The sequence below is a fragment of the Doryrhamphus excisus genome, chromosome 23 (assembly GCF_030265055.1).
Source record: "Doryrhamphus excisus isolate RoL2022-K1 chromosome 23, RoL_Dexc_1.0, whole genome shotgun sequence".
Classification (NCBI taxonomy): Eukaryota; Metazoa; Chordata; class Actinopteri; order Syngnathiformes; family Syngnathidae; genus Doryrhamphus; species Doryrhamphus excisus.
Genome location: NC_080488.1, coordinates 2,489,620 through 2,507,813, shown reverse-complemented (window position 1 = coordinate 2,507,813; position 18,194 = coordinate 2,489,620). Strand labels below are relative to the sequence as shown.

The following is an 18,194-nucleotide window of genomic DNA, read 5'->3' as shown; positions in this document are numbered from 1 at the left end:
TGTATGTTGACAAGTATTTAGCCAATCAAATCACTTTCAGGAGGCGGGGCTTAGCTAGCATTTAATTCCGGGTTAGCGAGACCTACAAGTTGTTGTGAGTTAACAATTAACCAGGTAAGGTTTATTTTTAACTCTGTAAAGTTAACCTATTTTATAATAATAAGAAGAGAATTAATTACAATTCCTGTTTGAGTAGGATGAAAGCAGCTAAGAAACTCATGAAGGTTTTGGTGACGACTCGCCTTCCTGAAGAAGGACTGAAGATCCTGTCATCATCTGGAGTGTATGCGTTTTAATTGATTATTTTTGCATATACAGGTTTAAATACATTTTTACTGGATTTATAAGCATGTTCATTAATTCACTGCTCTCTATGTAGGTATGTAGAAGTTAGAATGACACCAGAGTGCAGTAATAATGTCAAGCTTCCTTGTCCAGGTGTGATGTATGTACGTGGGACCTGGGGGCATCCATGCCTAGAGAGGAGCTTCTTAAAGGTGTGCAGGGGGCCCACGGTGTCCTGTGTCTGCTGACGGACAAGATTGACTCTGAGGTTATGGATGCTGCAGGTACTCATACTTTTGCGTGAACGCCAAAGAAAAATGAACACCAATATGGCCGCAGTGCACATTAGATGTAATAGGAGAATATTCTTTTCTAAAGCCTCACATTTACATGATATGATAATGACCAAACATCCGCCACAGTGAAGTGAATTTTTGCATTTATATTAATAGACTTAATATGTTCATATGTAGAGTATAAAAAACCTGTTTAAAACATTCTAAATGGTTTTTTTTTTACAATTAGAGCGCTCTCTGACATGAAATAACACCCCTATAGTCACTTTTGTTTGCACCACATTGTGCCACACTAGTCATGATGTGCAATACATATCACTATATTGGCAGTTACTATGGTACCCATTATGACAAAAAACAAAACAACACTTAAACTATATTAGGAAAGCAGGAAGTGAACGAATGTAACAGTTACTGATTGTAAAAGTACCAGATGGAGGGGTAGGATTTAATAAGCTTTGCTTCTTCCTACTCCTTTTGGACATGTGGAACTGGGAACTGATTATGTGACAAAAATAAAATTAAAAAAATACAAAAATGAAAAAACTTAAACTATATATTAGGAAAGCAGGAAGTGAACAAATGTAACCGTTACTGATTGTAAAAGTACCAGATGGAGGGGTAGGATTTAGTAAGCTTTGCTTCTTCCTACTCCTTTTGGACATGTGGAACTGTGAACTGATTATGTGACAAAAATTAAAAAAAACAAACTTAAATTATATTAGGAAAGCAGGAAGTGAACAAATGTAACAGTTACTGATTGTAAAAATTAAAATAAAAAAAACTATATTAGGAAAGCAGGAAGTGAACAAATGTAACAGTTACTGATTGTAAAAGTACCAGATGGAGGGGTAGGATTTAATAAGCTTTGCTTCTTCCTACTCCTTTTGGACATGTGGAACTGGGAACTGATTATGTGACAAAAATAAAATTAAAAAAATACAAAAATGAAAAAACTTAAACTATATATTAGGAAAGCAGGAAGTGAACAAATGTAACCGTTACTGATTGTAAAAGTACCAGATGGAGGGGTAGGATTTAGTAAGCTTTGCTTCTTCCTACTCCTTTTGGACATGTGGAACTGTGAACTGATTATGTGACAAAAATTAAAAAAAACAAACTTAAATTATATTAGGAAAGCAGGAAGTGAACAAATGTAACAGTTACTGATTGTAAAAATTAAAATAAAAAAAACTATTAGGAAAGCAGGAAGTGAACAAATGTAACAGTTACTGATTGTAAAAGTACCAGATGGAGGGGTAGGATTTAATAAGCTTTGCTTTTTCCTACTCCTTTTGGACATGAGGAACTGTGAACTGATTATGTGACAAAAATTAAATAAAAAAAAAAAACGATATTAGGAAAGCAGGAAGTGAACAAATGTAACAGTTACTGATTGTAAAAATTAATAAAAAAAACAACCTATATTAGGAAAGCAGGAAGTGAACAAATGTAACAGTTACTGATTGTAAAAATAAAAAAAAACTATATTAGGAAAGCAGGAAGTGAACAAATGTAACAGCGATCATTTACATATTAATAATAAAAAAACATGATAGAGCGAGGGACGACTGTACATAACGTCATATTACCGACCACAGGACCCAACCTGAAAGTTGTCAGCACCCTCTCCGTGGGATACGACCATTTGGACCTCAATGAAATAAAGAAACGGTAAGAAACTTTTTATACAGGCGTGGAAAAAGTTGCAATTTACAAATGGATTTGAGGTTTAATAACTGTGCCCACTCTAAGAGAATGTTTCTTGGTCCCCCCCCCCCAGTGGTATACGTGTTGGTTACACTCCCGATGTCCTGACTGATGCCACAGCTGAACTGACAGTCGCTCTCCTACTCGCCACAGCTCGCAGATTACCCGAGGCGATGGCGGAAGTGAAAAAGTCAGTCCTGCTTGTCAAGTGACGCTCATAAGGATGTGTTAGGATGTCGTCACACTGACCCCAAATGTGTTACAGCGGGGGCTGGGGCTCCTGGTCACTATTCTGGATGTGTGGTTACGGTCTTTCGGGCAGCACCGTGGGGGTCATCGGCCTGGGGCGTATTGGTGAGGATTACAGTTGCGGGTTAACAGAATGATGTTGCTCACTCGGTTGGAACGATACTCTATTGATTCTCTTTATGTTTAGGGATGGCCATCGCTCGCCGCCTTATGCCTTTTGGAGTCAAGCGGCTGCTTTACTCCGGGAGAACCGAGAAGGCTGATGCTGCCGAGCTGAATGGAGAGTTTGGTAAGTGAAATAAAACAGTGTCGATGATTTAAAGGGCAGATATAATAATGGTAATGGTAATGGTTTAATTTCATTGGAAGATGCATCCGATTACAATTGAATGCATCACATAATCAGTTCACAGTTCCACATGTCCAAAAGGAGTAGGAAGAAGCAAAGCTTATTAAATCCTACCCCTCCATCTGGTACTTTTACAATCAGTAACTGTTACATTTGTTCACTTCCTGCTTTCCTAATATAAGTTTTTTTTAAAATATTTTTTAAATTAATTTTTAAAATTATTTTTATTTATTTATGTATTTATTTATGTATTTGTTTGTGTATTTATGTATTTATTTATTTTAATTTAGTGGGACTTTGAGGTGAAGCAAAGCTTATTAAATCCTACCCCTCCATCTAGTACTTGTACAATCAGTAACTGTTACATTTGTTCACTTCCTGCTTTCCTAATATAGTTTTTTTTTTTAATATTTTTGTATACATTTTTAAAATTATTTTTATTTATTTATGTATTTGTATGTGTATTTGTGTATTTATTTATTTAAATTTAGTGGGACTTTGAGGTGAAGCAAAGCTTATTAAATCCTACCCCTCCATCTAGTACTTTTACAATCAGTAACTGTTACATTTGTTCACTTCCTGCTTTCCAAATATACGTTTTTTTTTTAATATATTATTTTAAAATTATTTTTTATTTATTTATGTATTATGTATTTGTTTGTGTATTTATGTATTTATTTATTTAAATTTAGTGGGACTTTGAGGTGAAGCAAAGCTTATTAAATCCTACCCCTCCATCTGGTACTTTTACAATCAGTAACTGTTACATTTGTTCACTTCCTGCTTTCCAAATATACGTTTTTTTTTAAAAAATATATTATTTTAAAATTATTTTTTATTTATTCATGTATTATGTATTTGTTTGTGTATTTATGTATTTATTTATTTAAATTTAGTGGGACTTTGAGGTGAAGCAAAGCGTATTAAATCCTACCCCTCCATCTGGTACTTTTACAATCAGTAACTGTTGCATTTGTTCACTTCCTGCTTTCCTAGTATTTTTATTTTTATTTTTGACTCTTCATTCTTGTATTTAGCAAACATCAACTGCTTGTATTGTTTGTAATGCATTTGCATATCATGCAAATTTAGGTTCTGCTGATTATTAATTTGATAATAAATGTTCTTTCGTCTGTCCCCTTTGGCACAGTTCCTCTGGACACTCTTGTATCTGAGAGTGACTTCATCGTCGTGTCGTGCTCGCTGACGCCAGAGACCCACGGCCTTTGTGACAAGGCCTTCTTCAGCAAGATGAAGAAAACCGGAATCTTCATCAACTCAAGCAGGTACGTATTTATATATATTATGGAAAGCAGGAAGTGAACAAATGTAACAGTTACTGATTGTAAAAGTACCAGATGGAGGGGTAGGATTTAATAAGCTTTGCTTCTTCCTACTCCTTTTGGACATGTGGAACTGTGAACTGATTATGTGATGCATTCAATTGTAATCTGATGCATGTTCAAATGAAATTAAACCATTACCATTGTGCTTTGACTCTCAAGGGGGGCTGTCGTGAACCAGGAGGATCTATACGAGGCTCTTAAAAGCGGCCAAATTGCAGCCGCCGGCCTGGATGTAACAACACCTGAGCCGCTACCCACAGACCACCCTCTTCTGACGCTCAAAAACTGCGGTGAGTACGAAGGACAGTTACAACTAGATACTCTACATCTGTGTTCACTTCCTGTCTTGGTCAGTACTACTTTCCGAATTCTTTGGCTTTGTGCAGTGGTGTTGCCACACATCGGCAGCGCCAACTACTCCACGAGAGGCGTCATGGCTACCTTGGCAGCTCGAAACCTGCTGGGGGGTCTACAGGGCACAGAAATGCCCAGTGAACTTAAGCTCTAGAAGATGAAATGAAGGATGTGGTCCCGCTGTTGCGGTTCTACTTGGATGGTACAGTAGATAGAATATGTAGTAAACATTCACTAATGGGCAGAGGTTTGGCTTTGAGACTGACTTAAGTCACAATTTTGATGACTTTGGACTTAGAGGGTGGGGAAAGACAAAATAAGAAGCCAAAAAGTTACCACTTCCACACAAAATAGGAGGAGAACACATTCATTCATTCATTTTCTACCGTTTATCCTCACGAGGGTCGCGGGGGCGCTGGAGCCTATCCCAGGTGTCTTCGGGCGAGAGGCGGGGTACACCCTGGACTGGTCGCCAGCCAATCACAGGGCACATATAGACAAACAACCATTCACACTCACATTCATACCTATGGACAATTTGGAGTCGCTAATTAACCTAGCATGTTTTTGGAATGTGGGAGGAAACCGGAGTACCCGGAGAAAACCCACGCATGCACGGGGAGAACATGCAAACTCCACACAGAGATGGCCGATGGTGGAATTGAACCCTGGACTTCCTACATTATTCTTAACAAAGCTATTGTTGCATAAACTTATTGCCTACTTATTGTTTGCTAAATGGAAGTTATGGCCTACACAACAAAGAATAAAAGTTATAGTATAGATTTAAAGTTTCTTCCTCATACTTTTAAAACATTCTTCATCAAGAGTGGAAAACTTTAATTTCATATACAGTGTATCACAATAGAGTGCAGCTCTCACAATTCAGCAATCATTTTATTACATCTTCTGAAGGGACAATACTATTAAATGAAACTTGAATATAACTTAGAATAGTCAGTGTAAAGCTTGGAAAGCAATAGAGTCAACATGCAGCCATTATTGTCGAAATAGCTCGCATCTTAAGTGGGTAGACAAATTATTTTTTCAGATTAAAATTAAAGCATTATTAGAGCCCTGTAGACATGACAAAACACGACTATAGTCACATTTATACTCTTTTTATTTACAACATATTGCGCAACTGCAGGGTCTTGAGACACATGCTAACTCGCAAACTAGAGAGCTAGCGACCTAAACGGTAGCCTTCAAGTTATTTCCTTTCAACTTAAATAGCCAAAAACTTACCACTTCCACACGGATAGGGAGGATAACTATTAACAGTTATTTAACCTTTAACAAGAACATGAATCAAACGTAATAATTTTTTCTGGGTACATGATACCATACAGCATCCATATCAAACTTGCGCGGGCCGCACGAACATTAAACTTTCATATCAAGGCGGGGGCCTCAAAGTAGTGTCCTGCGGGCCGCATTTGGCTCACGGGCCGCGTGTTTGAGACCCCTGCCATACAGTATCCATATCAAACTTGCGCGGGCCGCACTAACATTAAACTTTCATATCAAGGCGGGGGCCTCAAACTAGTGTCCTGCGGGCTGCATTTGGCCCGCGGGCCGCGTGTTTGAGACCCCTGCCATACAGCATCTATATCAAACTTGCGCGGGGCCGCACTAACATTAAACTTTCATATCAAGGCGGGGGCCTCAAACTAGTGTCCCCGCGGGCCGCGTGTTTGAGACCCCTGCCATACAGCATCCATATCAAACTTGCGCGGGGCCGCACTAACATTAAACTTTCATATCAAGGCGGGGGCCTCAAACTAGTGTCCTGCGGGCCACATTTGGCCGGCGGGCCGCGTGTTTGAGACCCCTGATCTAATGTATAGTACATTGAGAGTGCAATACAAGTTACTATATACTGTTTATTTTTTATTTTATTTAAAAAAAAAAGTAAAATTTCAATTTATTATTTTTTCATTTTAGAATTTTTTTAAGAAAAAAAAGTAAAATTGCATTTAAAAAAAAAAATTATATTATTTTTTTAAGGAAAAAAAGTAAAATTTTAAAGTATTGTCCATTGATACATTGTAATAAAAAATGCCTGCTGAAATGGTAGGGGAGTATTTGCATTTGTGAGATACTGTATTAATTAAAATAGTACAATGGTACAATCCACATACAGTAACATATTTTTTTTCATGGTAGTTCATAAATATCACTTTTGTTAAAAAAAATAATTTTTCTGGTTTAAGTCAGTGTCCAGTGCCTTTGATGGAATCATCTTTCCAGTTCACGCAGGAGGAATTCTTGGAGTGCTTGTACAAATGGGATGACTGACTGAATCGTTTCCCACACTTGGGACACGGATAAGGTTTTTCTCCCGTGTGGACACGAATATGTTTCTTACAGTCTGTCAGGTTCATGAACGTCTTGGAGCAGATTTTACAGGCGTACTTCTTCTCCCCTTCCACCAGGAGCACGTTGTCTTCGGCTGCTGCTTTCTTACACTTTGATAGCACGTCCTCTGAAGCTCTTGTCAGAGGTGCTTTATCATCTGGACCAGAAGATGACGCCGCTGAGGGATCTTCTGATCCAGGTACTACTTTCGGAGCGATGCGGCGGAAAGCCGTTGCGCTTGATCCCGTGCGTACTTTTGTGGGCTTGGAAGGTTCCAAGCTGAGGAACCCTGTTAAGGAGTTGTGTGCAGGTCGGAGAATGAGCGTGTCGCTAAAACCTGGATTCTGTGTTTGGAGTAACGGTTGCAAAGGGACGGATGTTACCGGGAAAAGGAGAGTTGGATCGGAAGCGTTGGGACCATGTTGGTCAGAACCGTCACTGGCGGCGGTGGCGGCTGCAGTAGCAGCTGCTGTGAGACGTGCAAAGCTATCTTCTTCATCCATAGCTACCGCGTGGCTGTCAGGATTGAGGAAGCAGGAAAGAGCGAGTTCAGACAGGCCGTCGATACCCTCGTCTTCATCTTCGTTTTCAGGAAGCTCCGAGCAGAGTCGCGTTTGTAAACTGCTCACGTCGCTATCTTCTGGACTGCTTAATTTATCACCGTTTCCTTGTTGAAGAAGACACGATGGTGAAATATCAGGAGATGAGGTGGTCGTGGTTTCTTCTTTCACCTCCACTGTCTCCATCTTGGGCTCTTCGTCTTCGTCATCTCCGAGCTTCACTTTCACTGGTTCACGCACGCTGCTGTGTGACTGGCTGGGAAGCTGGATCTCCTCCAAGTCAGACATGGTTGCATCGTATTTCTCCTCCACGTCATCTAATCGTCCCTGCCACATTTTAAGATCTTCTCCTTGTTCCTCGGTGATGAGTGTGTTTCTGGTCACAGTTGGAGAACATTGGTTATTTCCAGAAATTCTGCAGGTTCTCTTCCTGTCACTAAGTCTCTCCTCTTGAGGCTTTCTCTTCTGCTCTGAGGACTCTTCACCTGATTGGCTCACCTCCACACCTCCGTCGTGAAGTTCCTGCTGCGGCATTGACCTCCAGCCTTTAGGTGCAGAAGATGGGAAGTTTTTGCTGGACAAGTGAATCTTGCACGCCTTCACTACAGCGTTAAGATGCAGATGCGAGGCGGCCAGCAGCACATCCATCACATTGGACGCCGTGAGTGAGAGATTGGATGTGTAGATCATATCTAGAAGAGTCGAGAAGGCCTCAGGGGTCACCACTTCTGCATCGAGCGCAATCACACTGGTACCCACACCTTTATCCATGACCCAATGTGCACCGGAATCATCACCGGAGATGAGAAGAGCCTTGAAGTGGGAGCTGGATGCCGCCAGGATGGAACGATGAGCGTGGAACTTGTGGGCTCCAACCTCCACCACACAGTCACAGAGTCGGGCATGGAGACGCTGGAGGTTCAGCTGCTGGAAAATATGCTGGAAGTGACCCGGAAAGTCCATAGTAAGGCTAGCATCTACAGGAATGCTACATGCATCCTAGTAGCACATTTAAAACAAAGAAACGTTGTAAATACGACGAAGAAGAAGAAGAAGAAGAAGTCCAGCCTGACCTTCCATTCATCCACGTCATATATCGTCAACGCTCATTGTCCGCAATCGAAGCTCTTGGGAATGCGGTGGGATTTGCAACCCAAATCCCAAGGAGGGATGCATGCAGCACTGTGTTCATCCGCCAACATCCCGACGTCTGCGAAACTGTGCGTTTATTGTAAAAGCTCGATTAAGATGTCCAAAAAACGAGGAATTCTTTATCTGAGCGAGCGCCATTAGTGTCATGCCGCACGTTAGCGCAGCAGCTCCCCCAAGTGGCCATTCTATGAAAGTGCAGCAAGGGTTCATTTAAAACCTTTTTAAATGGTACTCATAACTTAAAAAAATACAATCAATCAATACTTGCATATTTATGATAACTGTGTTTGATTACGTCTTTTCACAGTTGATAGTCAGCATTTAGTTAAAAAAAGTAAACATTTAAATTTCATTGCATTATGCACATATATTTGTGTTATGGCCCCAGTTGCATTATTTACATTTAATCAGTTTGATCACCCTTTTATTCCAATTTATATGCAAAATATTCTGTATATAATGTTGAATTTCCCCCATAATAATCACAGAACAAATCTCACATGAAATTTGAATCATATTTTATCACACAAACTATCTTCCATTGAATAACATTCATAATGAGCATTCATAGTATAACAAAGTGTGTTAAGTATAACATAAGCAGGCTAGTGAGGTACATAACATGAGTGCATGTTACGTAAATAGTAAAAATGAAGAGATGTTGGTCATCCTCCGGCAATCTGATGATGATGATGATAATAATGGTGGTCCACACCGCCCTCTGACACAGGGAAGATCCTCAGGATGGATGGAAGGAAGACACTCTTATCATATACTGTCCAGCTTCTTCAGGACATATGGAGCTGTGAATGTAGGAATATTGATCATTAGTATTTATTCATAATTATGTATCTAATTATATAAAAATAATTAGTAATCCCCATCACTTAAGTAGCAGATCATTTGGCAATTATATTTGGAGCATTTTGCAGATTGTTACATCGTTTATTGTACATTTAACATTAATATAAAATGTCAATTTTACATGATTAATGGTTATTATTAGTTAAACGTCCCACTGCAAGCTAACGTCCTCTATACTCACTGGCTCGGAGGAGAGCGACGTAAATAAGGAAGTTTCGCAAAGATGAGATGACATCTTGTCGCATTTTCTTCTTCATCTCCTCTGGGTCCATCTTAGGACCGAGTCCTTCCAGTTTGAACATGATATCTGTGGATTTAATCAATTTTATTGCGGTTTATGAATCAACGTGAGGTCGCGCCTCCGTTTCTGTGTAGCATGGAAGAGAACTGACCCGGATGTTGCACCGGAAGTAATCGGGCTCAAATATGGCGGCCTTGGAGGGACAAAAATACATTTAAGTTTAGCCAAAGACGCTATTCGAATTAAATGAAGACTTATGGCTGTGTAAATTGCTGTGTAATAGCGTGTAAAGTTAGAAGTAATGACAGACGGTAACTATGCCAACAACAATTCGGGTATTTTGGTCATAGCAACATTACCACGCTAGGAGGCTCTCGAGGTAAGTAAATTATGTCTGCTGTAAAATATTCTTTATTTTTATATATATATAAATACAGAACTGACCCGGATGTTACACCGGAAGTAATCGGGCTCAAATATGGCGGCCTTGGAGGGACAAAAATACATTTAAGTTTAGCCAAAGACGCTCTTCGAATTAAGAAAGCGCGAAAATAAAGACTTATAGCAGTGTAAATTGCGAAGTTTTTACATAAATTAAGAAGTTAGAAGTAATGACAGACGGTAACTATGCCAACAACAATTCGGGTATTTTGGTCATAGCAACATTACCACGCTAGGAGGCTCTAGAGGTAAGTAAATTATGTCTGCTGTAAAATATTCTGTATTTAAATATATATATAAGCATTTTACAGTGTTTACATCCGTTTTTACTCCATATATATTGTTTACCAATATCTCATGAATGTATTATATATTCTTTAATCTGTTTTAATTGATTATACATGTTCTGACCGTGTTTTACTCCTGTATTTATTCTTTTCATTGCTGAATAAGGAATCAATTAACTCTATTAACTCTACTAATATACATTCTTTATTCTGCCTAAGGTAAGTAAATTATGTCTGCTGCAAAATATTCTGTATATATATATATATATATATATATATATATATATATATATATATATATATATATATATATATAAACATTTTACAGTGTTTACATCCGTTTTTACTCCATATCTATTATTATTATAGATTATACATGTTCTGGCCGTTTTTTACTCCTGTATTTATTCTTTTCATTGCTGAATAAGGAATCAACTAACTCTATTAACTCTACTAATACATTTTTTTTTATTCTGCCTTAGGTATGCTTCTTCCTACTCCTTTTCAGTTTACGTTGAACTGTGCCAATGTACTGTGGGTGGGCTATTGGAATGCCACTTATGCTTGTGGATAAACAAACAAGCAAGTTATTGTGGGGAAATGATTCCCAAACAGACATGCGCATTGTGTGACGTACTAGAATACAATGATGATGATGTTACTGTCTGACCTTGCAAGGGGAGGGGCGGGGGTACAGTGGGCAGACGGCAGGGGAGGGGTGTGGGTGGGTCCATTCTCTCAGCTCAGGGCCGAGGATTACACAGAGAGAAGCAGTCCCGGCATGATGACAGCATCCAGCACATAGACACCCCCCACCTCCACCAACAACACCACCTCGACATCATCATCATCATCATCCTCATCCTCATCCGGCCTGGTAAAGGCAAGGGGTGGTAAATCCTCCATTGACTCCACGCTGCGTGTGCCTACCTCTTTCAAACCAACCACGAGGTGAGTGGACTCGTTTATTTGTCTGACGTGAACAATGTCCACGCCACGAACGCCGGATCCGATTCGCTTCCATAGCACCTTGCATCCTTTCTCGTGTTTTTTTTTTGGGAGATTTATTAGATAAATGAATCACTGACGCGGTCCACGCCGCTCACGGACGACACCAGTGTTCCAGTTTGAGTGAGACGGTGGATATTTAAATCCGATTAAGATTATATATGGAAGCAACAAAACACTGACCTTTTTTTTTTCTTTGTTTAGCTTCCTGATATGACTAGCCGCTTATGAATGTATGGATGCTTACATATGAACACTTTTTTATTTCATTTTAATGGAACATATTGTATAGTTTGATGTGATGATGCATTCACAGTGAAATCACAAGCAGATTACAGCTCAGTGGATTTATTCACGATGATCCAAGGCTTGTAAAACACACATATTATGAATGGGCGTGGGCGACTTGCACCCCCTTTGGGACAGTCTTCCTTTTTTTTTTTTTTTTTATTCATGTCCTCTGGGCAGCATCCTTTTCCTTCTTCTTCTTCTGCGCCAGGCCATGCCGTGCCGTGCCATGCATGACAACACAACTAGGCCGTAACAATGCCTTTTGGTGTTTCTGGGGCTTTGGGTTTTAATGCACGACATGGTTTTAATGCCAGGCTGTGGAATAGTGGTTAGCGTGCAGACCTCACAGCTAGGAGACCAGGGTTCAATTCCACCCTCGGCCATCTCTGTGTGGAGTTTGCATGTTCTCCCTGTGCATGCGTGGGTTTTCTCCGGGTTCCTGCCACATTCCAAAAACATGCTAGGTTAATTAGCGACTCCAAATTGTCCATAGGTATGAATGTGAGTGTGAATGGTTGTTTGTCTATATGTGCCCTGTGATTGGCTGGCCACCAGTCCAGGGTGTACCCCGCCTCTCGCCCGAAGACAGCTGGGATAGGCTCCAGCACCCCCAGCGACCCTTGTGAGGATAATCGGTAGAAAATGAATGAATGAATGAGTTCTCCTCCTATTTTGTGTGGAAGTGGTAACTTTTTGGCTTCTTATTTTGTCTTTTCCCCACCCTCGGCCATCTTTGTGTGGAGTTTGCATGTTCTCCCCGTGCATGCGTGCATTCCAAAAACATGCTAGGTTAATTGGCGACTCCAAATTGTCCATAGGTATGAATGTGAGTGTGAATCGTTGTTTGTCTATATGTGCCCTGTGATTGGCTGGCGACCAGTCCAGGGTGTACCCCGCCTCTCGCCCAAAGACAGCTGGGATAGGCTCCAGCACCCCCGCGACCCTCGTGAGGAAAAAGCGGTAGAAAATGAATGAATGGTTTTAATGCCAGGCTGCACGGTGGAATAGTGGTTAGTGTGTCTGCTTCACAGCCTGGAGACTGGTTTATGTCTATTTTGGTGTGGAGATTGTAGGTGTGGGTTATGTCACAGCATAACCGTCCATAAGGGGGACAGCTCATCCGTGACCTTAATTTGGACAAGTAGAATAAATGGACGGATTTTAATTCCATTTCGCTTTTCGATCATGTGAGGTGTGAAATAGGTGGATGTTCCGTGTTGCGTTCGTGCGCCATGCCTCCGTGCGCTGCTCCCCCCCGCCGCAGGCACAGTGCAGTGACTCAGGGATGTGTATCCCATGTGATGGGAATTGCATGCTTTGAGGTCACGCCGCCAGAGGAGGAACACAACGGGCAGAACTTGCACATCAGGAAAGTCTTGATGTCTTCCCGCATTAGCCTCCGATTGTCCCGCCGACTATACACCGCTGTCCCACTTTACCGCCTGATATGCTCTTCCTCTCCATGCATGTCTCCAGGGCTGCTACTGGCTGGTGTTTGAGTCCCCGGTGATCATTAGGTCAACCAATGCCAGTCAATTGATTGTCATTGTGGGATGCTGACTAATCAATATCGGTCTACTCCGGTTTACTCCCACATTCCAAAAAACATGCTAGGTTAATTAGCGACTCCAAATTGTCCATAGGTATGAATGTGAGTGTGAATGGTTGTTTGTCTATATGTGCCCTGTGATTGGCTGGCCACCAGTCCAGGGTGTACCCCGCCTCTCGCCCAAAGATAGCTGGGATAGGCTCCAGCACGACCCTTGTGAGGATGAGCGGTAGAAAATGAATGAGTTCTCCTATTTCGTGTGGAAGTGGTAACTTTTTTGCTTCTTATTTTGTCTTTCCCCACCCTCGGCCATCTCTGTGTGGAGTTTGCATGTTCTCCCCGTGCATGCGTGGGTTTTCTCCGGGTACTCCGGTTTCCTCCCACATTCCAAAAACATGCTAGGTTAATTAGCGACTCCAAATTGTCTATAGGTATGAATGTGAGTGTGAATGGTTGTTTGTCTATATGTGCCCTGTGATTGGCTGGCGACCAGTCCAGGGTGTACCCTGCCTCTCGCCCGAAGATAGCTGGGATAGGCTCCAGCAACCCCCATTTATGTCAAAACAGGAAGTTAGTGGTGGTTGATCTCACTGCCATATTGTGTCTTTGGGAACAGTCATATTATAGTTTTCTGCGTGTCAAACTATTATTGTAAAACTAAAAAAAAATTGTGTTTACATGATTTCTTATGGGAAGAAGTTCCTCAGTTAGCATCCGTTACGGGGGGAGTACTTTTTATTTTTGCTCAGATGGGCAGAAGTGGGGATAAATCTTTGTTTTTCAGACTGTACCAATACACTGTGCGGCAGACGTGACCTCATTGATGTGACAGCTCCATGGTGATGGCACACTTGACTGGCAGCGGTGCCACAATGTAGGCCAACTCTCTTTAGGAACATACAGAGTGAAAACAAGGAGTCTGTAGAACCCCCTATAACATACGGGTGTCCAAATTTTTGCCCAGCGAGAACCACATAGTGAAAAATGAAAAATGTTATATACTAAGAAGTTGTTGGCCAATAAAAAAACAGCCATGGGCTCCAAATGTTTATTTGTTTACATCAGAAGACACACTGTCTTGGCTTACTTATGTTCAGATAACACCTTTTGATATGAAGAAAGAAGGGGACAAGTGAAACGACACAAAAGCTAGCAAGTATTAAGACAGGGGTCTCAAACACGCGGCCCGTGGGCCAGATGTGGCACACATGACACTAGTTTGAGGCCCCCGCCTTGATATGAAGGTTTAATGTTAGTGCGGCCCGCGCAAGTTTGATATGGATGCTGTATGGCAGGGGTCTCAAACACGCGGCCCACGGGCCAAATGTGGCACGCATGACACTAGTTTGAGGCCCCCGCCTTGATATGAAAGTTTAATGTTAGTGCGGCCCGCGCAAATTTGATATCGATGCTGTATGGTATCATGTACCCAGAAAAAATTATTACGTTTGATTAATGTTCATGTTAAAGGTTAAATAACTGTTAATAGTTATCCTCCCTATCCGTGTGGAAGTGGTAAGTTTTTGGCTATTTAAGTTGAAAGGAAATAACTTGAAGGCTACCGTTTAGGTCGCTAGCTCTCTAGTTTGCGAGTTAGCATGTGTCTCAAGACCCTGCAGTTGCGCAATATGTTGTAAATAAAAAGAGTATAAATGTGACTATAGTCGTGTTTTGTCATGTCTACAGGGCTCTAATAATGCTTTGTTCATTTTAATCTGAAAAAATATTATTTGTTTACATCAGAAGACACACTGTCTTGGCTTATTTATATTAAGATAACACCTTTTGATACGCGGTTATTGGAATTGAGTCACAGGCATCCACAGTCAACATCTATCATCCTCTCACATCCACCGAAAGCTTCATCATAGTACATCAAGTAACCATCGATAGCGGCGTGTAACACCACACGGTGTTCTATTCATCTCCAAAAGGTTCATGATTTCATAGCGCGCCGGGCATAGTAGCGCGAGCTCCGCCAAGCCGCTGCTGAAAGGGGAAATGAAATGAGCGGCGTTCAGCAACGCTAATGGAATGAGCTTTGAACGACTGAATGAAAAACAGCAGATGTGATCTTGCGTCTGCAATAGCAGCCCGCAGTCCCACATGGGATTACTAAGTTTCCACGTCCATGGGGGGAGCCAGTCACAAGGCTTGTGGACCAGACAGTTGCAGGTTCGAAACCTGCTGCAAAGGAAATATGCAAACGGGGAGTGGTTTGTTGTTCAAGAGAGATGCTAGCTGGTCTTTCTGAGGTGAGCAACGCGCTGAACAAACAAACTGTACACGGGTGGTTTGTTTGTTGTTACTATGTTTGCTAGGTATGGATGTTTGCTACATACTGTTGGATCATAGTGTGATGGACGGGATCAACTTATACGTTGTCCTTCAATGTCCTGTCCTGGAAGCTAGTCATTAGCACACAGACGAGGGCCTTCAGTCATGAGGGATGCCCCCTCAAACATCTCCACATAACCATCTGCCTGTTTGACGTCTTATTGGCTAATAACAAAAGGCTGGAATTTCCTGACAATAATGTTGTATATGCGGGAAAATAATATAATTTTAGTATATTCTGTATAATTTTTAAATATTCTAGTACAAGGGTCTCAAACATGCGGCCCGCGGGCCAAATGTGGCCCGCAGGACACAAGTTTGAGGCCCCCGCCTTGATATGAAAGTTTAATGTTAGTGCTTGCCCGCGCAAGTTTGATATGGATGCTGTATGGTATCATGTACCCAGAAAAAATTATTACGTTTGATTAATGTTCATGTTAAAGGTTAAATAACTGTTAATAGTTATCCTCCCTATCCGTGTGGAAGTGGTAAGTTTTTGGCTATTTAAGTTGAAAGGAAATAACTTGAAGGCTACCGTTTAGGTCGCTAGCTCTCTAGTTTGCGAGTTAGCATGTGTCTCAAGACTTGCCCAGACCCTTGCTCCAGTGCCCCCTCCACCCAGGCTTCAATAAGTGAGTTTATGAAGGCGCAGTCCCAATCCCTCTATTACAACGTCTGAGTCTCCCACCCTCGAGACAACCCCCCACTAGTTTCTCACTTTCCCACACAATGTCTCTCTCTCTCTGACAAAACAGTCTGTTGTTCAATGCTGTGGTTTGCAGTTCATAGACACGGTCCACTCTTCTCCAACAAACATGGCCGCCCACACCGCTGCCACCGACACACATGAACACATGAACAATGCTCCAACTAAGCTGCAGCTTCATTTTGGAAAGGCAGCTATTGACATCTTGTCCCCAATCTGTCCACCCCCCCGGCCCCCCTTTCCACACCGCTCCACTGCAGCTGAGCACAGCAGCATTAGCACGAGACGGCTCGGCACTCTACGTTTGGATTCAGGCGTCAATATTGCAGGCAAACTTCAGCACTCGATGGGTCCCACACGCACACACTTGGTAGCAAAATATTCATTTTGGATGAAGGCGAGCAAGGCATGAACGGGAAGCAGCCAAAAATACAAAGATTGCATTTTTCTTTCACACGAGTGGCGCTCATTGAAGATTTTGCCTGACCCACTGTTTGAGACCCCTGCTTTGTACACTTTTCTTACACAGGCATTAACATTTAAACTAAAAAAAACTGTCATTTGAATTTGAATAATTAACCTACGAGGTTGGACACAAGATATTATTAAGTGACTCGCATGTATTTCATTCCTCTGATCGTTGTACTGTAGCGTTTTTGTATCCTTGTTAAAACATAGTGCTCCTTTCATGGTGTTTCCCCTCATAGAACGTTTCGTCGACATCATGGGTGCTGTCAGGGATAAAACTTGCAAACATACAGATTCAAAAAACTTTATTTAGGCAACATTTTGGAATGCTGCGTTTGATTCCCACCTATTGCATATGTCACCAGATCCGCATTACGAACTGAGACATTTGGAAAACTGACAAGAAAATCGGCCAAAATGTTGTGACTCACCTGTATTTCATTCCTCTGATCGTTGTACTGTAGCGTTTTTGTATCCTTGTTAAAACATATTGCTCCTTTCATGGCGTTTTCCCTCATAGAACGTTTCATCGACATCGTGCGTGCTGTCAGGGATAAAACTCGCAAACATACAGATTCAGAAAACTTTATTTATCCCCAAACGGGCAATTCACAACAGATCGAAAACAATAATCGACACTTCGGGGTTATGTGTATGTAAATTTTCCAAGTCGAACACAATCTGTACTGCACAGGAATACACAAAGGAGATTGATTGATTGACAAGGGACTACAGTCGTCTCATACCAGCCTTGCCTTTTCAGGAGTGTGTAGACCTCCGCCAAGGCCAAACAATCCTGATTTGGATCACCACAAAATTGTACCCCTTCATATGCCCTTCATTTACAGTCAAATGTAAACAAAAACATGGCTGACGACCATGAAAAATACTATTTTCAGCCCTTGACATTAAATGTAATGATCATTAAAAAAAATAAACCTTTATTCAGAAAGCATACGGAATATGTCGCATCACATTTTGGAATGCTGCGTTTGATTCCCACCTACCAGATCCGCATTACGAACTGAGACATTTGGAAAACTGACAAGAAAATCGGCCAAAATGTACAAACTACTCGCTATGAAAACAAGAGAAAGGAAATGACACGGCAGGTATGTTTTTTTTTTTTGTGTATTCAACAAGAACACAATACATCAGTGTCATGCCATCTGGCTGTATTTGCCCTGAGGAATGCCGCCCTCATCAACATTCTCCACTCCTCCTTATGAAGAAACTCCCTCACGACGCACTGTAGTTACTTTTGTTCTTTCTATTCATCGACTTCAGCGTGCATTTCTTTGCTGCCGCCCTCTTCACCCTCTTTAAAAAAAAACCCACCC

The 18,194-nt window shown here is 41.3% G+C and overlaps 3 protein-coding genes across 5 annotated transcripts; 1 reads left to right on the top strand and 2 right to left on the bottom strand.

The window, feature by feature from the left end:
* The first annotated feature begins 34 nt into the window (after positions 1–34).
* grhpra (glyoxylate reductase/hydroxypyruvate reductase a) lies at positions 35–5,655 on the top strand. The gene is made up of 10 exons (XM_058063511.1): positions 35–114; positions 197–283; positions 439–569; positions 2,183–2,255; positions 2,365–2,481; positions 2,557–2,645; positions 2,728–2,829; positions 4,040–4,175; positions 4,395–4,525; positions 4,622–5,655. Exons 2-10 carry the CDS (start codon positions 198–200, stop codon positions 4,741–4,743), a joined length of 987 nt encoding a protein of 328 aa, XP_057919494.1. The 5' UTR covers positions 35–114; position 197; the 3' UTR covers positions 4,744–5,655.
* LOC131110410 (zinc finger and BTB domain-containing protein 5-like) lies at positions 4,288–8,817 on the bottom strand. Of its 3 annotated transcripts, none has more exons than XM_058063509.1 (2): positions 8,584–8,817; positions 4,288–8,449 (listed from the first exon to the last, which is right to left on the bottom strand). In XM_058063509.1, the coding sequence occupies exon 2, from the start codon at positions 8,279–8,281 to the stop codon at positions 6,806–6,808; it is 1,476 nt and encodes a 491-aa protein (XP_057919492.1). In that variant the 5' UTR covers positions 8,282–8,449; positions 8,584–8,817; the 3' UTR covers positions 4,288–6,805. The 3 variants fall into 3 exon arrangements, with proteins under 3 accessions (XP_057919492.1, XP_057919493.1, XP_057919491.1); XM_058063510.1 differs by having other exon boundaries at positions 4,288–8,434; XM_058063508.1 differs by having other exon boundaries at positions 4,288–8,817.
* A 346-nt stretch (positions 8,818–9,163) lies between these two features.
* On the bottom strand, positions 9,164–9,938 carry tomm5 (translocase of outer mitochondrial membrane 5 homolog (yeast)). The gene is made up of 2 exons (XM_058063514.1): positions 9,708–9,938; positions 9,164–9,465 (listed from the first exon to the last, which is right to left on the bottom strand). Exons 1-2 carry the CDS (start codon positions 9,826–9,828, stop codon positions 9,431–9,433), a joined length of 156 nt encoding a protein of 51 aa, XP_057919497.1. The 5' UTR covers positions 9,829–9,938; the 3' UTR covers positions 9,164–9,430.
* Positions 9,939–18,194: the final 8,256 nt, after the last annotated feature.

Coding starts and splice junctions, on each gene's coding strand:
- grhpra (XM_058063511.1), top strand. CDS start 198: ATGAAAGCAGCTAAGAAACTCATGAAGGTTTTGGTGACGACTCGCCTT. Junction 4,176..4,394: donor ATCTTCATCAACTCAAGCAG/GTACGTATTTAT, acceptor TTGACTCTCAAG/GGGGGCTGTCGTGAACCAGG. Junction 4,526..4,621: donor TCTGACGCTCAAAAACTGCG/GTGAGTACGAAG, acceptor GGCTTTGTGCAG/TGGTGTTGCCACACATCGGC.
- LOC131110410 (XM_058063508.1), bottom strand. CDS start 8,473: ATGGACTTTCCGGGTCACTTCCAGCATATTTTCCAGCAGCTGAACCTC.
- tomm5 (XM_058063514.1), bottom strand. CDS start 9,828: ATGTTCAAACTGGAAGGACTCGGTCCTAAGATGGACCCAGAGGAGATG. Junction 9,466..9,707: donor CGTCGCTCTCCTCCGAGCCA/GTGAGTATAGAG, acceptor CTACATTCACAG/CTCCATATGTCCTGAAGAAG.